General features: G+C 34.7%; 1 protein-coding gene across 1 annotated transcript; it reads left to right on the forward strand.

Moving 5' to 3' along the window:
- The first annotated feature begins 2,887 nt into the window (after window positions 1-2,887).
- Window positions 2,888-3,699, forward strand: LOC113275250 (protein GLUTAMINE DUMPER 2-like). Its single transcript, XM_026524724.1, has one exon. It carries the CDS (start codon window positions 2,967-2,969, stop codon window positions 3,495-3,497), a length of 531 nt encoding a protein of 176 aa, XP_026380509.1. The 5' UTR covers window positions 2,888-2,966; the 3' UTR covers window positions 3,498-3,699.
- Window positions 3,700-21,455: the final 17,756 nt, after the last annotated feature.

Here is a 21,455-nt window from a genome sequence, read left to right on the forward strand (position 1 = left end):
TTTTTTTTTTGTAATATCTGAATGTTCCGTAAATCTTCAACTTACGTAGTAAAAATAAAGTATAAAGTGTCAATGATTACGTTAGCCAATCACTGAAAAATAAATAATCAATACTTTCTTTGATATTTTCTTAATAGTTTGAGTAATCATGATTGTTACGGGCAGATACCAGGACCTGCAGGCATAGAATTTGAGTGACCTGACAGTCAGGATCGGTAAATGGTACTTCCTGCTAGTGTTAGTACTCGCCATATAAATTTTTTTTGCAGTACACACGAGTAAAAATCAATGAGTGACTGGAATGTTGTTTTTGTTGAGCCTCGTCGATAACGAAGAATATCTCGACCATGCGGGTGATTATTGTTAGCACTATGCCACTATTTTAGATTTGTTTCACAACAAATTTTCAACACTTTCAATGATTATTCCTAAGATTAATAAATATCTCTGCTTCCACGACAGCTTTCCTAGGAGTATTCCATTACAAATTATGGTGTTAATGACTTTGAAGCCATTACAAATTAGCCTTGCAACTTCTTCTAGGAATATCATCTGATGCAAATCAATATCACAAACCATATAAGAGTATTATTTAAGTGTCACGACCCCATTTGCTTTTCATTTTTCTCCTGTCTAATAACAAACAATAATCTCTTTATTTTTGTTAAGTGCGTTTTAACTGTTGATATAGATATCAAAAGGAGGGTCCTCTTCAAGATAAGTATCACAAAATTGAGTAAACAAATGCAAAGGAATTCCTTAAAATGAAATTAAAGGATGAAAACGTTACATCACAAACCACAAATAGATTACTTTTCATTTCTTTTTCTTTCTTCTTTTTGTTGATAGCAAAACACTTATAATATTTTACAATATCTTATAGACATAAAATATTCTAATAATCTTTTAAGCATCACATTATGATTAGAATTTGAGCATTCCGAAATTTGCAAGTTATAATGGCAGCACTCATTTGGTCATTGGGGGGCCGATCCACAGGGTAGAGCTGTTATAGTAATATCATGGCTGTTAATAGGTTAACATATTACCGGGGAAGATATCAGAATTCATATAAGATATGCTAAAAGGTGACTTGTATTATATAGATTCTGGTATCTTCTGCGGTGATCTGGTACCCGTATTAGAGCCTTTTTTTATTTAGTCATTGAGGTCATTCAAAAACACTAACACTAATGAGGTGTTTGGATACCAAATGAATAATAATTTTTCGGTTAAATTTGTTGAAAATTTTGGCTAAAACAGAGGATGAAGAAAACAATACAAGAATGAAAAGAATGTTGTTACTCAAGCTTCAAGGCCTTGCGATTCTTTTCAGCAATTATTTCGACCATTCCCAAATAATTGGCGAGTACAACCGGTCAGCGAAATATTACTTTCAGGATACAATGAAGCTATAACAACGTAATTGGATTCAAGAGTTGTACTTCCCTTAACCCAACCAAGAACACACAGTATTTAGATTCTGATGATGTATAGAGAGAAAAGAAATCAGATTTTTTAGATATGTTTTTCCATTGTATGAATGAAAACAGACCATCACTACTTATAGGGAACTCATGTCTATTGGAGATGCCTCTTCACTTCCAAATGACACATAAGGTGTCTATTGAGAATGATTGTGTCTTTTATGAACCATCACACCTATTAAAGGTGTCTCTTCATCCCCAACTAACATTCATTGTGTTTCTTCAACACAGGACACTCCCCCGTCGTAGCGGCAAACCAAAAACGAAAACCGTTTTATTTTCTATGTTATTGAAAATATCCAACAAAATTAAGTCAAGAAGCCGGAAAGTAATTGTCAGAACCAAATTTAAAACAATTTTTAGAAGTGAAAAAGTGACTTCTGAAAACTGCACCTGCTCCTAGTCGTCAAGCAATTTCTAACTACTTTTCACGAGGTTTTCTAATGTAGGATTGTTTTGTGCTAGGAGCGGACTTAATTTCAAGGTTTTTTTTTGAATTTAAATCAAGTGAATAATAACCATAAAATGTACTCCCTTTGTTTTTGGAAAAGAGATATTTTCATTTTTTTATTTTAACCTAAAAATAGGCCAAATTAAAAAAGTGAAAGTATCTCTTTTTTAGAAACAGGGAGGGAGTATCATTTTTTTACATTACACTTTTACCACTCTTTCGAAACTATCATGAACCTCTCCTTTGTCAAGTGTGCATGTTATTAGAAGTTGCTATGAAGCATTTTGCATTAAATCATCTAGTAAATCTCCTAGCACAAACTAAAACTTTGAATCTTATACGCTCCTCAAAAGAGTGTCAATTTGGCATTTGTAGTTAATTGGTTAACTAGGAATGCACTTAATATTTGGTGTGTTACTAATCTTGTGTTTCTTGTTTAAAGATATTAGCATGTTTAGAAACCTTTCCAGAAGTTGCTTTTTGAAGAAGCAAAATATCATAAATCAGTTTGGATACACGATTTCTGAATGACTTCTCTAAACAAAAAAGTTAATTTTTTATGAAGCAAAAAACTTCTGATATCTACTTCTAAGTTTTACTGGAGAAATAATATCACTACTATTTCTGATATCCAAACAGATTATAAGTGTTTTCACATTAACGTTGCAAGACGTTTGGACGGTTGAAGTAAAAGTATAAAAATATTTTTTTTTTATTTTTGTGAAGCTAAATACTTCACTTCACACTACCCAAAGCCATTAGCAGTACCACCATTGTCGCCAAACAAACTTTAAAATGATTAAAACATTTTGTGAAATCCACCCCAAAATCGAAAACTAGCCTCCCTCTATCACCAGCTAAAAAGACAAAATAGCTGATAATGTTTTACACCAAAAATCATGCCCCATCCATCATCCTGCTGCCCCCTATATAAATTCACTTCATCCCATCTCCCAATTCTTCATTCCACTCAAACCCTCTTCTTCTCTCGTACAAATTCAATCTTGTGTATTCAAATTACAAGCAAAATGAGGACTGGTGTCACCATTATTCACAGATCTTTATCAACATCATCATCAGCACAATCTTTATCTCCATCAATAGCAGCAGCACCAATTCATTCCCCATGGCATTCACCAATACCTTATTTATTTGGAGGGTTAGCAGCTATGTTAGGCTTAATAGCTTTTGCTCTGTTAATTCTTGCCTGTTCTTATTGGAAATTGTCTGCGTTTTTGGACAATGATAGTGAAAGATCAAGAAATGATTTAGAAAATGGTGATGATGATGATAAATCAAGTGATCAAGAAAACCTTAAAGTACATGTCGTTTATGAAGAGAAGATTGTTGTGATTATGGCCGGTGATGTTAAACCTACTTATTTAGCTACACCTATTGATTATCCTAAACCAAATACAACTTCTGAAAATTCCAAAAATGAAGATGAGATGATGAACTCATTAGATGAAAAAACTAAAGAAGAAGAAAGTGATGTAAGGGTGGAAACAGAAAGTAGAGAAGCCATTGAAAACCCACATCAGCATCATCAAAACCACTAAGGTTTGGTATTTTCTTGTTTGTTTTTTTTCTCTTGTATTTCAAGAGTTGTTCTGGTGTGGGTGTTTTTATAGAGACAGGGGAGAGAGTTTATTCTGTACTCTATGGGTATTATAGTGCAGAAGATTTTGTTATAAATTACTATAAATTTTGATTATAATCAATCAAGGGGGCTTTAGTTTGAGTTCCTTACTAATTACTGTATGTAATCATCTGCCTCATTAACATTTCCGGTGGAAATTGGTCTGAGCGGAAAAGCTGAAAACAACAGAAAATAACAAAAACAGGGGAAAGTGGCCTATTACTATAGGGTTTACCAATTTACTTAAGGGTGTACCAATCTCATGCTTATGGCTATTTTGTCTTATTTGAATTTTTGTACACCCCCGATCGGTTTTGGTAAGCCTTTTAGCAATAATGGGAAAGTAGAGTATGCGTGTTGATTTGGATGTGAGATGTGGAAACACGAGGCGCGTAGGAATTCCGTGACTACAATAATATTCACCTGACGAGGCAAATTATTTTACCAGCTGCCATGAATATTCAAGAAATAACACGTGAGTTATTCTCGCACTAATTTCACAAATCATGTGCCGTTGGATGCTTATATTTTCATACTATTCTGCCATTCGTGAGGAACCTGGACATGGGGGATGAATGACCAATATACCATATCCCGGGAGTTCTGAAGCTGATTTGTTATTGATCTCTGCTCGATACTGCAAAAATGTCGTCTGCACGTGAGCCAACCTTAATCAGAAAAAATGTTGGCTCACAGGCTGCATGAGTATGTCATTCATAAGTTAAAAAGGGTTGGATATGATATCACTAGATCAAAAATATTCGAGCAGCGTTTGAGTAAATAGTTTTTCCCTTGTTTATCAAGGAACATAAAACAACCCATCCAGCAAATTGCTAGGAGAAAGAAAATAATTCTGCCAATCTAACCTTGAAGCTTTATCTGTTGATTGTTGAAAAGTTCCAAGAATCCTGTTAACGTGGTGTATAAGAATAAAGTTATATATTGATAAGGCGGTTTCTTTATCGTTAGATCATGCTAAAATCCTGATCCAACAGCCTTGAATTTTTTGGGGAAAATGGGGATCATTTCCTGAATGCGAATCTAACCGTTGATTTGATCATCTAACAGTAAAGAAGTCACTTGAGGGGATAGTTTTCCGCAAAACGGTGCGAGATAGGATAGCATTTGTCTATTGGTAAATGGTAAATGGATCGGATTACGCATCTGGGAGTAACTTCCTTGTCGAGAATGAACAACAATTAATCGGCTGGGTACGCAAATGTACTGGACGCGACATGATTGGACACACCAGGGTTGCGTCATGATCTAATTAACGGAACACGATTGGACACAATTGTTTGGAACTTTGTATCACGCGGATACTTTGTGCAAAAAAAGAATATCTTGCACAAGATTAAGTAGGTCGGATTTAGAACATGGTTATTTACCTGGGGAAATTAGGGGAGACCTAAAAAAAAAAAATATTCTCATTCTCAGACCCATAATTAATTTTGTATACCGTGATACCCATAATTATATGAAATTATTATATGAATCAATACATAACTGGTTATGCATACTATCTTTTCAGTCATAACTCGTTATACATACTATTTTTTTCAAGGGTATAATTGGCAGCGCAACTTGGACATAACATATCTAAAAATCCGCGCCTTAGAATTTTACAAATTTTATATCGTTGGAAATCTTTTTAAAAGAGCTACGCAACGAGTACAAACAAGAATATCAAATTTTTGTTTTTAACGAAAAAATCGGAGGTGATCCTCATTTTAGGGAATTTTTTTGAAAACTTGATACTTAACCATTATGCAGTCACCAAAAACGATGCATAACACATTCTGCAGACACATAACGAATTATGCAACCATTTTTTCGACTGCATAACAAGTTATGTATCTGCATAACAAAGTTATGCATCTATAACAAGTTATGTAACCATTGTTTTGGTTGATTTTAGCCGTACATATAAAAAATTGATGCATAATGCAGTATGCATCCATATTTACGGATGCATATCAGGTTATGCATCTATTTACTCGATGCATAATGCATTATGTAGCCATATTTTCGGACGCATAACAGGTTACGCAGGTTTTCTGGACTGCATAACAAGTTATGCAACAAATTTTGTAGATGCATAACAGGTTATGCATCCATTTTCACGAATGCATAACATGTTATGCAGACAGTTTCTCGATTGAATGACATGTTATGCAGTCATAACCACATCATCATCTTCTTTCATGTTTCATTAACTCCCACGCAAACCATTATCTTTCAGTTATTCGGGGGCTCTTGGTCAAAATCATGTATTTACACCATCATCTTCTTTCATGTATTTACACCATCATCTGCAATTAAACCTGCATAACAGGTTATGCAGGTTTTCTGGACTGCATAACAAGTTATGCAACAAATTTTGTAGATGCATAATAGGTTATGCATCCATTTTCACGAATGCATAACATGTTATGCAGACAGTTTCTCGACTGAATAACATGTTATGCAGTCATAACCACATCATCATCTTCTTTCATGTTTCATTAACTCCCACGCAAACCATTATCTTTCATTTATTCGGGGGCTCTTGGTCAAAATCATGTATTTACACCATCATCTTCTTTCATGTATTTACACCATCATCTGCAATTAAACCTTCTTCACAACTCATCCAGTATTGCTTACTCCAACTCAATTCACGGCTGAGAGTTTCATAAAAATCTGAAATTCATTTCAAAATCTTCATTGAAAACAAGTTTTGATCATAAATCTATGATGACCAAACCGTGTTCTACAAACCCATTTAGGTATTTTTGCTGCTACCATTAATAACAGTAGTGAATTTAAATTGTAATGAAGAGAATCGATAGTAAGAGTGTTCGTCGTTAATTCGAAGAAGAAAACGATTCGGTGCTGCTGTTGAGATCAATCGAATTTAGGCATGAATTTGTTCTCGAAATCAGTCGAATCTCTCCCTTTTTCTGAGATCTAGGTATAGTGGAGAAGAAGAAGAAGAAAAAAAGACGAAGAAGAAGAAGGAAAAAAAAAAGACAGAAACAGAATTTTATATATTTTGGGTTTGAGAATAAGTTTCTTCCATAATTTGGGTGCGCGCCTATAGTTTTGGGAGCGTGGGTTTCACAGTAGAAACATTAGGGAGAATGGGTCTCCATGTAGTTTTCACTATTTACTTCGCAAAAATTTGCCAACTCAATTGAGCTAGTAGCTTGGGCCTGTGAGACAAACAAGCTCCCCACAAACTGATCCCAAACTTTTGAACTAGCCACAAACATTCGAGGCTTTAGCGTGGAACAGAGACATCCTCATTAATAGACTGATTGGAGCGTAGGTTGATGATTGGCGACGATGATTATACACCATAACCGCAGTAACAACCACCATTTTAATTCTTATAAACGTGTTCATCGCAGCAGCAACATCCATCCCTATATCATCGTCTTCACTTTCTTCCTCTTCTATGATACGATTTCAACAACCATCTTCACAATTGCGTCGTTCTATTAAATCTCAAGGAAATTCCATAATTATATTTATAAATTATATGCTAGTCTCGGTTTCACTTATGCATGAACAAATATAAATTAAACTTTAACATCAAGTATCGGTTAAACACAAATTTTGGATGAAAAATCAAAAATCCGTATCGAACTTATAAATTTTGGTTGCTTCCAATATCGATTATTGCCCACGGCAATAATTGGGACCTGAATACATAAATTGACTAAGTTAATAAATCTCTTCTTATTCTTTTTTTTCATTTGAACAAAGAGAGTTGGCAACCTTTCAAATATTGCACAATAAATACCAGTTCTTATAAACGTTAGTCACATTTTCAAATATTACCCATAGCAATAACATTCATTTTCGTAAACACTTAAGACATCAACCTTGAGTCACAATCATGTGATCAAATAAGTATATGATGTTTTTAGAGATTCAATCAAATGCTAATTATCTCGTAGAAATAGTTTTATTTCATTTGAAAATAATCAACATGGTTAGTAGATGTACAAGATACAAATATCATTGTCGTTCGTGACTCAAGTCAGTCATAGTAAGTGTACCAGTTTGTACAGTATTAAGTATCACCACATTTGGGTATGGATACCTTAAGACTACGACCTAGTTCCGGCGTCCACAAAGTTATTTTAGTATGTGTACCGGTATAGATACACAAACTCAGTTCCGGAACACAGAACTTTTCTGGTACGTGTACCGGTATGGATAACAAACCGGTTCCGTGACCACAGTTCTTTTTCCGGTTTGCGGGTATGCGTATCGATCCAGTTCACGAGTCAAACAGATTTTCACATGATGTGCATAAAATATGCATTTCACAAATCTGTAAGTCGATATATAGCTACTTCGTTACGTGTAAAAGTACATGTAATACGGATTCAGACTTATGTACTAGACTCAGTACAATTAGAACATCAATTAGGAGAATAAGTAACTCTAATTCAATTGAATCAGCCTCAGGTTTTTATTATCAATATTCATTAGTTCTTACAAGCTCAGGGAAGACAAAATAAATACATCATTGGATCTAAACCAAACACTACACAAGCATCACGTGGAGAAGACGGCTAACTAATTAGCTAACAGAATCTAAGGTAGTCGTTGAGAACTAACGGACAGTTACTGCTAACGCAGACAAGGGAGTTGATAGGGGATACCGGGAAGGAATAGATAATAGGACACCCATGTGGGTATGACATTACCTCCCCCTTTCAGACATCCTTGTCCTCAAGGATAACAAATCTGGAAAGTGATCTCTAATAACAAATAAGTCTTCCCAAGTAGCATTTTCTGGAGAGGAGTTGGTCCAATGGATCAATAATTGTTGGATCTCAGTGTCATTTTTGGTGATAATTCTGGAGTCCAACTGAGAATGTGGAACCTCCACCACTTAACCTTCATGATCCACAACATGAAGAGTTAGAGAATGAACTGCAGACTGACTAATCTTCAGCTTCAACTGAGATACATGGAAAACATGATGAATCCTATCTTCAAGAGGAAGTGCAATTTTGTAAGCTACTTGACCAATCCTGTGTAATACCTTGAAAGGCCCATAATACTTCGCAGAGAGTTTAAATTTCTTCCTCAAGGAAATGGAGACTTGCCTGCAAGGTTGAGGTTTCAAATATACCAAGTCTCTAATTTCAAATTCCCTATCAACCCTTTCCTTACCAGCATATAGTTTCATCCTTTATTGAGCCTTTGCTAAATTCTCTTTAAGAATATCCAACACGGCATCTCTCTGCTTCAAATAGGTTTCAACTGTAGCAACTGAAGTGGTAATAACAGAAGGAAAAGCTAAATGTGGAGGGTTATAACCATACATGGCCTTGAATGGTTACATTTGTAAGCTGGTATGGTAACTTGTATTATACCACCATTCAGCTAAGGGTAACCAGTAATGCCACTTCTTTGGATGTTGGCTGTCATGCACCTGAGATAAGTTTCCAAGCAAGAGTTTACCCTCTCATTCTAGCCATCAGTTTGAGGGTGATAGGTTGTGCTCAGATTAAGGCTGGTACCCAATGCTGTGAAAAAATCTTGTCAGAAATTGCTAATGAAAACTTTATCCATGTCACATACAATAGAGGCTGGCAATCCATGTAACTTGAAGATGTTATCCAAAAATACTCTAGCAACTGGGGCAGCAGTGTATGGATGAGAAAGACCTATGAAGTGACTATACTTTGTCAGCCTATCCACCACAACTAATATAGCATCTTTTTTCTCACTCAAAGGAATCCTTTCAATAAAATCCATCGAGATATGTTTCCAAGCTTGCTTAGGGATTGGCAATGGCTGTAATAACCCTGTTGGAAAGGTGTGAGAGTGTTTGTTCCTCTGATAAATATCACAATTGTTGGCAAATGAGAGAACTGCTTTCTTCATGCTAGGCCAATAAAAGTAAGTTTTTGCTCTGATGTGAGTTACCTAAATTCGAAAATACCCCCCAACATCTAAGAATAAATAAAGCAAGAATAGTATGTCTCGTATCATTGGCAGTTCCCACATAGAGTCTGTTCTTGTACCTCAAGAGACCTTCCTGATAAGTGAAATCCTGCACTGCATTGGGGTCAACCAAGAGTTGAGGAATTGATTGTTGAGCCTTAGAGTCATCAGTGTAACTAAGAATCAAATCTTGTGCACACTTGGGTTTAGTAACAGTAAGTAGAGAACAAGCTGCAGTGCCATGTGATCTCTTAGAAAGAGCATCATCCACCTTGTTTTCCACACCAATTTTATATTTGATCTCATAATCAAAACCCAATAATTTCATTAACCATTTTTATTGAAGAGTAGTAGTAATCTTCTGATCCAAAAAATGTTAATGCTCTGATGATCAGTTTGAATGATAAATTTGTGACCCTGCAATTAGTATCTCCACTTCTTTACAGCTTGGAAAATTGCTAGTAACTCCTTCTCATAAGTAGATAAGGTCAATGCTTTACGGCCCAGTGGTTTACTGAAAAAACAGCTTGCTCTGCCCTCTTGCATTAACACAGCACCAATACCTACACCACTAGCATCAGTATTTAACACAAATTGCTAGGAAAAATCCGGTAAAGACAAAACAGGGGAACTACCATTGCATCTTTAAGATGAAGGAAATCTTTAGTGGTTGCTGGAGACAAGGAGAAGGAATTCTTCTTCAGTAAATCTGTCAGAGGTTTGCTAATATGTCCATAATGCTTTACAAACTTTCTGTAATACCCTGTGAGGCCTAAGAAACCTCTCAACTCCTTAAAAGTGGTTGGTTGAGGCCATGAAGTCATGCTAGCAACCTTGGATGGATCAACAACTACCCCTTGAGCAGTTACAATGTGACCCAGATACTCTAGTTCGGTCCGAGCAAAACAACATTTAGAAAACCTAGAATAGAATTTATGCTTTCTAAATAATTGTAAGGTGATATCCAGGTGTTGAACGTGAGTAGACAAATCTGGGCTATAAACCAAAATATCATCAAAAAACACCGAAGTCAATTTGTGAAGATAAGTTTGAAAGACTTCATTCATCAAGGCTTGAAATGTTGCTGGGGAATTAGTGATCCCAAATGGCATCACCTTGAATTCATAGTGTCCATGATGGGTTCTGAAGACTGTTATAAAAATATCAGAAGGATGAACCAAAATTTGGTGATATCTTGATCTCAGATCAATTTTGGTGAAGACACCGGACCCAAATAATTCATCCAACAATTCATCAATGATATAAGTAAGAAATCTGTCCTTAATGGTGATAATGTTCAATTTCTTGTAATCCACACAAAATCTCCAGGAGTTATCTTTTTTCATCACCACGAGAATTGGAGAAGCAAAGGGACTATGACTGGGTTAAATAATGTCAGTATCAAGCATGTTTCTCACTAATTATTCAACCACATATTTTTGGATATAAGGGCATTTGTAGGCCCTTGTTTGGAGGTATAGAATTTTTCTTGAGTGGAATTGTGTGATCCAAATTTTTTGTTGGTGGCAAGTCAGTGAGTTCTTGAAACACATCCTCATAAGAGTATAATAATTGAGATGCTTCAGGTGGAATAGGTTGGGTAGTAGTGGTAGGAGTAACAGAAAATAAATGACCCAACAACCCATGAGTGTTTTTCTTGAAAAAATCTTTAACAGCTTGACTACTAATCATCATAATAGAAGAAGAAATTTTGATACCAGTTAAGGTAATTGTCTCACCTTGATGTTTGAATGAAATGCTGCGGTTGGCAAAGTTGAACAATACATTACCTAACCTTCTCATCCAATCTCCCAAAACTATATCACAGCCACCCAAAGGAAGAAGTCTCAAATCCCTACTGAATTGGCAATCTTGTGTAGACCATTGTAGTTGAGGGAAAACCCCGGTACTGACAGTCCTCTCACCATTAGCCATAATAACTAGTAAGTGTGCAGTAGACTTGATATCACAATGCAACTTGGTAGCTAGGGCAGAATCAATGAAGCTATGTGTACTCCTTGTATCAATAAGTATAGAAATTTTGTGCTTCTTGATAAATCCTGGAATTCTATTTGTATCACCAGAGATGTTACTAGTAAGAGCATGTAAGGATATTTCCATACCATATTCTACTGGTGTGTCAAATGCTTCTTCAAATACATCTTACTCCACAGGTTAACTCTCCCCTTCAGAATCTTCAACACTAAGCATGAATAATTGTTGTGTTTTACACCAGGGACCTTGTTTATAAGGTTCATCACAATTGTGACACAAGCATTTAGCCCTCCTAGCTTGCATTTGATCTTAGGTTAATCTTTTAATTGGGGGAATGGTTGAAGTATTAGAGGTATTAGTAGTGGGAGAAGGTTTGAAAGTGAATTGTGATGACTTAGGAGTAATGAGAGTGGTGACAAGAGGTATTGGAGCAAATTGGTTATGTGAAAATGTCTTGTTGGTAGAAAAAGAATATTGTTTAGTGGGTTTGTTATAAAGAGAGCATTTATGTTCCTCCAAACGAGCTAAGGAAAAGGTTCCATGAGATATTGTGGGTGGAACATTAAAACAGAACCACGGATCTCATCTTTCAGACCACTAATGAAACTCAATATGAAATAGTCTTCAGTAAGATATTGATTCTTGCTCAACATGAGAGCCTTAAGAGTTTCAAATTGTTCGAAATATTCTTCGACAAAATTAATCTACACCAGCTTGTTAAAAGCTCTAACATAGTTATCATTAAAAGTGTTTTCAAAATGAGTACAGATACCAACACATAAGTCATTCCAAGTAATGGTAAATTTACCAATCTGAAAATTGAGAAACCACTGATCAGCTCGACCATCAAAATGAAGAGAAGCAATACTTACTCGTTGTCCATCATCAATTTTATGTATATGAAAATAACGCTCACATTTATAAATCCATCCTCTCATATTTTCACCATCGAAGTGAGGGAAGTCGATCTTTGGTAGACGATGAAAATGATGGTTATCCCGGTGAGAATTTAAAGACCCGAAATGAATTTCACCTTGATTACCATTAGATCCATAAGATCTATTTGTATCACCTTCAAAGGAAGACACGATAATTTGATGTTTAACCAGAAGTAATAGTTCTGATAGCTGAGAATTTACCTGAGCAAATTGAAGATCATTAGTATCAAACTTCTATTTAATCTGAACAGAAATTTTCTCCAATCGTTGGTCTAATTTAGCCAATTTGTCATCGATAGTAGCAAATTTCTCTGTAGTTGTTTCAGATAATTCACGCACAGTCGGAACGCCCATCTTAAGATCAGAACTGCTCTGATGCCAACTTTAATAGACTCAGTATAATTAGAACATCAATCAGGAGAAATAGTAACTCTGATTCAATTGAATCAGCCTCAGGTTTTAATTATCAATATTCATTAGTTCTTTATACATATTGTGGCGCTACCTTTCTCAATGAACATAGAAGAAGAAGAAGAAAATGGGTAGAAGAGGAACCAAGAAGACTCTAGTAAGAGTTGTTGCAGACAACAGTAGTCATGATGTTTTGCTAAAGGATATGTTATTAGAAGATGAGAATCGGATTGTTGTAAGCTTTTCTCTTACTTCTCTTTCGTTTTAAACCCCTTTTAATCTTACAATTTATCTATTTTTTTTTCTTTCAAGTTTTGTGTAGAAAGTAAGAGTTTTTAGTTATATAGTGTAGCTAGATTACGATGTTGAGTAGTATTATGTTTCTGTGGTTTGTTTTTATGTATGATCGTTGTTAGGGTCTTGTATGATCTACATTCCAAGATCCGAATTCAACAAGAACATGTGTTGTTAGATCTTTTCTGACGAGAGAAACTTTCTAGGTTGATTAATGTGTTAGTTGTCCATTTTAATTATATGAAATCATATACTACGGAAAAGAAAATGTGTTGTTAGATCTTTTCTGACGAGAGAAAAGTTCTAGGTTGATTAATATGTTAGTTGTCATATTTTGATTATATGATAAATAATAAATCATGGAATAGAAATAATGCAAGACACCGGAAATTTTGCCGAGAAGGAAAATTGTAATGTAGTATAAAAAAAGCCTAGACCTCATCCAGTTTTGAACACTATATTAAGCCGCTACAGATACTAGCATGCTATCAATATTCGACTTGGAATGTAGTTGAGACCAAATGTTCCGTCCAATTTATTCAGCTATAGTTGTGCCCATACATCTCCTAGATCTCTCATACCCTACGTACATTATTCCCCAACTGACGTCCTTTACAAGTCTAGGAGTTGTTCCATAGTCCTTCGTGAAGACTAGCGCTACTCTGTCTCCACCAAATTAACTATTTAATTTCCTTCAGATATGATAACCAAGGGAATTTAAATATATTTGGTTTGATGGATGTCCACATAAAAAGGGTGTCAAAGCAAACCTCAACAATTATGGTTATCCTCTTCAAAGTTTATATAGATACCTAATTATTCATAAGATCTATCTAACTCAAGCTTATATAAATTGTAATCTTGTTGAACTAACAAGATATATATGAGAGGAATAACTCCTTGTAGTTTTTATAAATCTTATTCAATAACGTAGAGTTTTTGAATGACCATATATCATAAGAGACCGACGTTAGAATAGAAAATAACTACGATGATCAAGATAAAATCGTGGATAACAAATATCTATCAGGTAAAAGATAGTCTGACCGAGTTTCAAGAATCCCAATTGAAGACTTAAAAAGTTGTAATCTAATTATGTTTCTCGAGGAAACCTATGTTTATGGAGGACGACTCTTACAGCAACAAGGATGCACAACGTGCAAGAATTGAGAATCATTGTAACAAAGAGTCATTCATTCATAATGATGAATATAACTAGGTTGCTTAAAGTTCAAGAAGCTATTACTTGCATAGTTGCATTCCTAATTAAGTTCATGAACTAGTTTTCATATTTATGTATTACTTTGATTCCTAGTAATCTCAATACTGCTTAGAATAAATTTCTTATTTGGTCAAGTAAACTTGTTTTTGTAGTTAGAAAATTCTAGCAATAAAGTTTCTTTGCTTTGATAGAAGCCGTAACAATGATAACCAAGTACTTGTGAAAGAAAGATACTTTGAAAGTTTAGATTCCATATAATTACGAAAATAGTTAACTTACTCACAATAGCATGATACCAATAATGAAAACTAATAGGTGTACACGAAGTTTTTTTTGTAATACAAAGAAGAATGGTGCATGCAAATATTTGTCAATAAGTTCACGAGCTAACAAGTTAATTACAGTTCTGTAACATCCAATTTACATGTATTTTTTGAAATCAAAAACAAGGTTCAAGAACTCAAGAAGCTTTATGAAGTCAATAGAAAACACTCCAAATTGCACATCTCGGGAACTAAGAAAAGTGGTTCAACAATTCTAAAAAAAGTGGGATACCAATAGAAAACTCTCCAAATTGCACAGTTTGCAAACTAAGAAAAGTATATTACAAACTTTAGGTAAAGTTGGATGTCAACATAAAACTCTTCAAATTTCATAGTTGGTGAACTGCCGAAAGTGCTTGGCAAACTCTAGGCAAAGTTGGAGTTTTAGGTACTTCATGCGCCAACATATATAGTATATTCAACAACTCAACCACAAATATGATAATTCTTTTAAACGTCATTGCTTTAATTCAGTTGTCGAGATTCATAAAGAACAAGCTTGAACTCGAAACTCCTTCTTTGTCTATCATCAATTAATAAATACAACGACACATGGCTCCAAAGATAGAATGGTAGAAGTCGATGAGTCAAATGGGATAGTTAGTATTCGCTTAACTTTGTTGATGAAGTTCTCGTTGATGTCTTTGTGTGATATTCAGTCTTCAATCATCAAGGGTATTCAGTGAATTCTCAGACTCAACTACCTTTAACGATATAGGCTAACAAGCCGGATACAACTAGACCTTCTAATCTTTTGTGTCATGCTATGTTCCAACGCTAAGTAGAATAGGTTTTAAAATATTTGAGATTATTTTTACAAAGATAAAAAAAAAAATCAATTTCCCTCGAGAGTGCGACAATTTACCGTTTTATTGGTATTTGGAATTGTTAAAATAATGATAATGTTATTATCAAAAAATAATTAAATAAGTGATAATGTACTGCAGGAAATGAGGACTGGAAACTTCGAAACCTCTAAGGATCGGGCGATAAAAAATGAGTTGACTTAAGATTTGTTCTTCCATTTTATGACCCGATCTTCACCACCTTTACTAATGTGTCCACTCTAGTTTTTTATTAAATTCATTTTCTAACCTTGTTGCTAACTGTATATGCTAAAAATTTAAATTTTCATGATCATCTTCTCTACAATCGTAAGTTTTTCATTTTTAAGTTTTATTTCTTTCACTTATTCATGAGTTGCTAAATCTTTTTGAAAAAACGAGGGTCTAACAACCACACTCAATATTTCGCTTAGCAATCTGTATGGACAAACTCCAATATACTTTCTATAGAATCAACTAGACAGACATACTCAATCTAGACAAAAAGTATATCAAAGAGTTTATATCTCAATTCTCGATTTAAATCTTACTCAAGCAAACTGCGAGTCTCAATTTAAATATAAGAGAGATAAACTTGGATGGTACCAAAAACCAATATCCAAGTGTTAATCAATTTAAATCAATAACCAAAAGGTCGGATATTCTAATTGATTGAACAACGCACAACCTGTATTATTTCAATTATATAAGCAAATATAATGCGGAAAAGAAATAACACAGACACCAGAAATTTTGTTAACGAGGAAACCGAAAATGCAGAAAAACCACGGGACCTAGTCCAGATTGAACACGCACTGTATTAAGCCTCTACAGACACTAGCCTACTCCAAACTAACTTCGATCTGGACTGTAGTTGAACCCCAACCAATCTCACACTGATCCAAGGTACAGTTATGCTCCTACGTCTCTCATCCCAGCAGGATACTACGTATTTGATTCCCTTAGCTGATCTCACCCACAACTAAGAGTTGCTACGACCCAAAGTCGAAGACTTTAATAAAAAAAAATCTGTATCACAAAGAAAAGTCTACGATAATAGATAAATCCGTCTCCCACTAATGTACCTACGAGTTTTATTCCGTTTTTTCATAAATCAAGTTGAACAGGAACCAATTGGTAAACCAGACTTATATTCCCGAGTCTGGTTTATACAGATTGAACACACACTGTATAAACCGGACTTATATTCCCGAAGAATAGCCTAGTACCTACGAGTTTTATCAATCACCTCATAATAGTCTTAATCGACGCAGCAAAAAAAGATATTGTGGAATCACAAACGATGAGACGAAGATGTTTGTGATTACTTTTTATCTTGCCTATCGTAGATAAAATCTCAAGCCAATTATTATAATTGTACTCGTACGATAGAAACACCAAGATCAGATCACATAACTACAAGAAAAGTAGTATCGGTCTGGCTTCACAATCCCAATGAAGTCTTTAAGTCGTTAACCCGGTTTAAAAGAAGAAACCAAAGGTTAAAGGAGAATCGACTCTAGCTTAGCACAACTAGTATCACATAGAATGTGTGAGGATTAGTTTTCCCAGTTGCTAGAGTTCTCCCTTATATAGTCTTTCAAATCAGGGTTTGCAATCAATGTTAGCTTGGTAATAAAGCATTCAATATTCACCGTTAGATGAAAACCTGATTTAGATTCAAGCTAATATTTATCAACCGTTAGATCGAAAACATAGCTTGTTATACACAAATGAAATGAACGTTCCTGGGCTTGTGTAACTGTACCCAAACTTGTACATTAGTTGGTTCAACAATAGTTAACCAAATGGTTAGCCATATGATCACTTTCATATCAACCATATTTTTCTTCACCATAACTAGTTCAAATGAACTAGTTAGAGAGTTGTTCAATTGCAAGGAAATCTCATGTACTATACAAGACACAATTGAAGCAAAAACAATTTGATTCACATGAATCGGTTCATGAACTCTATAACCACGGTTTGTAATTGCATTCCTTAGTTTACAAAGATAAGTTCACTAAACATCGTTTTTAGACATAACCTACTCAAGTTCGCGGACTGGGTTCGCGGACTTAAGTTCCCGGATGGAGTTTACAAACTCCAGAAGAAATTCTCGGGTTTGAGAACTTCGCCAGTTCGCGAACTGGGTTCGCAGACTTAGCTCTCGCACTTCTCCGGTTCACTTGATCAACAAAGTTCGCAAACTTCGGTTCAAGCAATAAGGACTTATACATATATGTGTTTCCACAACAATGCTTATATCCTCCAAATGGTTATATAGTCTAAACTCTAATTTCAATCATTGAAACATTCTCAGAGGACGTTATATAGTTGTTATTCACAAACCATTTTTCGTCAGAGAAATTTTCAAAGTGATTGAAACATAACATGACTTTTGTCACTAGGTAAAGATGAACTTGGATAAAGCGAAAGCTTTACCAACACATATTTCGAGAAATGGATAGGCGAGGTAAACTCGTCTCGAAATACCAAATGTGTATAATCTAAATCTATATAGCAAAACGACTTTTGTCTCAAGATAGGAGATAAATAGACTTTTGAGTGATAGATAAGTTCAAGTCTCCACATACCTTTTATTCGATGAAGATCCACCAGTTCCTTGAGTAGTCCTTCGTCTTGTGTGATGATTTCCATGGAGTTCTTGAGCACAACTACACTTTCTATCCTAGTCCGAGACCTTATCTATAATAGACTAGAAATCAAGACTTATAGTTTTGATCACTAACATTGACAAACATGCTTGAGATAGCAACGCATGCGAGTTCGACCGAGCAATGCTCTAACAATCTCCCCATTTGTCAATTTTAGTGACAAAACTATCAATACATAGGGAATACAAAAAAATATATTATAAATAAACTTTTGTAGCTCCTATTCCACATGTCTAATCTTCAACATTACTTGAAATCTTCGTCACTTCCAAGTACTCAAATGATCCCAAAGGTTGTAAGTTTAGCATCATCGTTGTTCAAAATCCGTAGCTATAACAACGAGAAAACAAGAGTTCTCAATCATTGTTATACAGTGTCATAGTATCATTACACAACGTCAAAGTTCAATTGTGTCACAACTTTAACAAAAATACTATGGTGATATGTCACTCCATCTTAGTCAATAGTCCATCTCACATGGAAACCACTCCCCCTTACATAATGATCCGAAAACCATATGTATTTGTAGCGTGAACTACATATTAATTCTCCCCCTTTTTGTCAATAAAATTGGCAAAGGTACAAGAATGGGATCCTAATGAAATTTCCAAAAGAGACATTTCATGACCAAAAGAAAGCATATATCATCTTATTTAGATGCAATCATAAATCCGAAGCTAAATGTATTCATCAAGGAGTCTATAAAGATACAAGATAACCCCTATAATATTTCACAGCCGCACTCCCCACAAAGATTTGACAATTAAGCACGAGTTCAATTAAGAACTCTCCCACATACAATGTCATTCCCGAAAGAACAACAAGAGCGACCTTAATTTCAAAAAGAAAAGAAGGATATCTTTGGACATAACAAATCACTTACAAGTATGAATTTGAATCCAAAATATTCAATTAAATTAACCATAAGAGAACCCATGATTAATTTAATCAAACATGCTTAACATAAGTAAACTTATGGAGATTTAAAAATACTCAATAAGATTAATCACAAGAAATCCCATAATTAATCTATTCGAAATACACAACTAAACTAATCACAAAAGTAATCAATTTAATTGGTCATGCTCGACACAAAGTATCTCATGGAACAACAACTATGCCAAGACAATGACTCGGTCGATAGAGCTCAACATAAGACACCTTATGGAACAACACAGTATGTACACAAAAATATGGATACTGCGGAATACACAAGGATTCATTCTATTTACCATCACTATTTGCATAACGACATTCAATAGACATAATCCTTGAACACAAAAGATTTTAACCTATATTTCATCAAAAATTGACATAGTAGGCTTAACTTTTCTATTTGTCAAAAGTCAATTCATTCTTTCATCAATACATGCATATCAACTCATGAACAACTTTACTTTTGACAAAGTATGGGACAATCAAGTTCACGGACGTAAACACACATATCCCATAACAATATTGCAAAAGATTAATACTGCAAAAATCATCTTCCAAACACTTTTAGAAATTAAACCAATAAATCTAAAAACACGAAGATGAAAACGTTGGACATAGCTATGTGTAATCACAATAGTGGTTATTCCAAACTCTAGTTATTCTTCTAAACAAAACAAGAAAAATAGAAGATTTACTAGGCAAACTAAAATTAACAAGCTAAATCAAAACCAAAAACACTTCAATGCCAATGCGAACTGAAGTCATATAGACATTTCGGGACCTTCTAGAGTCTTGAGATCCCGGAGCTTGTGAACAACAGTATCATCTGCAACTATGGAGAGGATATCCTTATTGGGAAGTTCTTTAACACGGGTTTTCATGAGAACAAGATCAGACTTAACCTTTTTCAACTCAGTTCTTACCACATCAAGACACTTCATAGTATCAACAAGTTGTTGCTTTGCCTCTTCAAAGTTCTTTAAAAAGTTGAGAACTACATCTGACGAGATCTCTTCAACCTCATCTATATCCTAATAGGAATCAGGAGATTGAGGAAAATAACCTTCGACTTCAACAAATGTTCCCTTCTCTTTATCAAATTCGAAATATACCGCATTATCAACGAAATATTTAGGTAAATCCCATGAGCAGGAAGAATAAGCCATTGATAATATGAAACCTAGAGTCAAGAGTTCAACTCAATAGGATAGGTATATAAATAAAATTCGAGAGACTTAGGGTTTACAAGATAGGTTTATGAGAGACCCTGAAACCATACGTGTACCCGTAAGAAAATGGTTCACAAGGCACTGCACCAAAAAGTCCATGCATTTACTTTTCAAAAAGTATACTGTCAAGAAATAAAAACTAATAAAAAGGAAGGATAAAGAAATACTCATGTAAAAGTGTTTGACCAACTATCCATATAAGAACGATAAGAAATTATTTAGATAATTAGAGTCACTTTGTCAAGAGCATACCTATTCACTTCTCTCACAACTAGTTTTTTTTTGTATGTGAAATATCAACCTTGTGACTAATTTACACAAGTATGAGCTTTTATCTCATTAAATGAACGTTGTTTTTGTCTATCCTTCTTTCATTGACAAGCGTTCATCCTAGAGAAGTAAGACACTGCTTGTTTGGCATTTTTGTCAAAAAGAATTCTCTGAGGACTAAATCTAGGACCTTTTGTAATTTGCACAAGAAAATCAGAATAGATAGGGATCCATTTTCTAGATTTAGATTTACCAGAAACAGTCTTATAAATACAGGGAATGCTCTCATTAGCAGTACAAGAATTTATGCTAGAATGCGCTCGATCCCTGTGATGATTTCTAGGAAGGGGATCATATTTATAATTTTTCTGGTTTTCTGTGGGCATGCGATTCACGACAGTAGTCGATTGACTATTTGTTCCATTGACAGTGGGGAGAAGCAAATTATGGAGTTTAGAAAATTGTTTCCTTCTTGCAAAACAATGGATAGCATAGTGATTCTTTTTCCCACAGAAGGTACAGGTTCGTGGAGGAGAAGCAATAATCGGAACCTGTTTTAACTTCATAGCCATATGAGAAGATTGTACGTTATGTAAACTTTTCTTGACACAATCTTCTTCTGGAGAAAATTTCGTCAAGTACTGTAATTCATGAGAATTAGTTTGTACAAAAGAATTTCTTCTTAAGACGGAGTTTTACTTTTCCAAGGATATGCACTGTTCATGGGCTAGATTAAGGGATGCTTCTAGTTTCTCTTTTTCGACACGAAGTATGTTGAGAGTTGATGAATGCGTCTCGATCAAATG

Source organism: Papaver somniferum, chromosome 4, assembly GCF_003573695.1.
Source record: "Papaver somniferum cultivar HN1 chromosome 4, ASM357369v1, whole genome shotgun sequence".
NCBI lineage: Eukaryota > Viridiplantae > Streptophyta > Magnoliopsida > Ranunculales > Papaveraceae > Papaver > Papaver somniferum.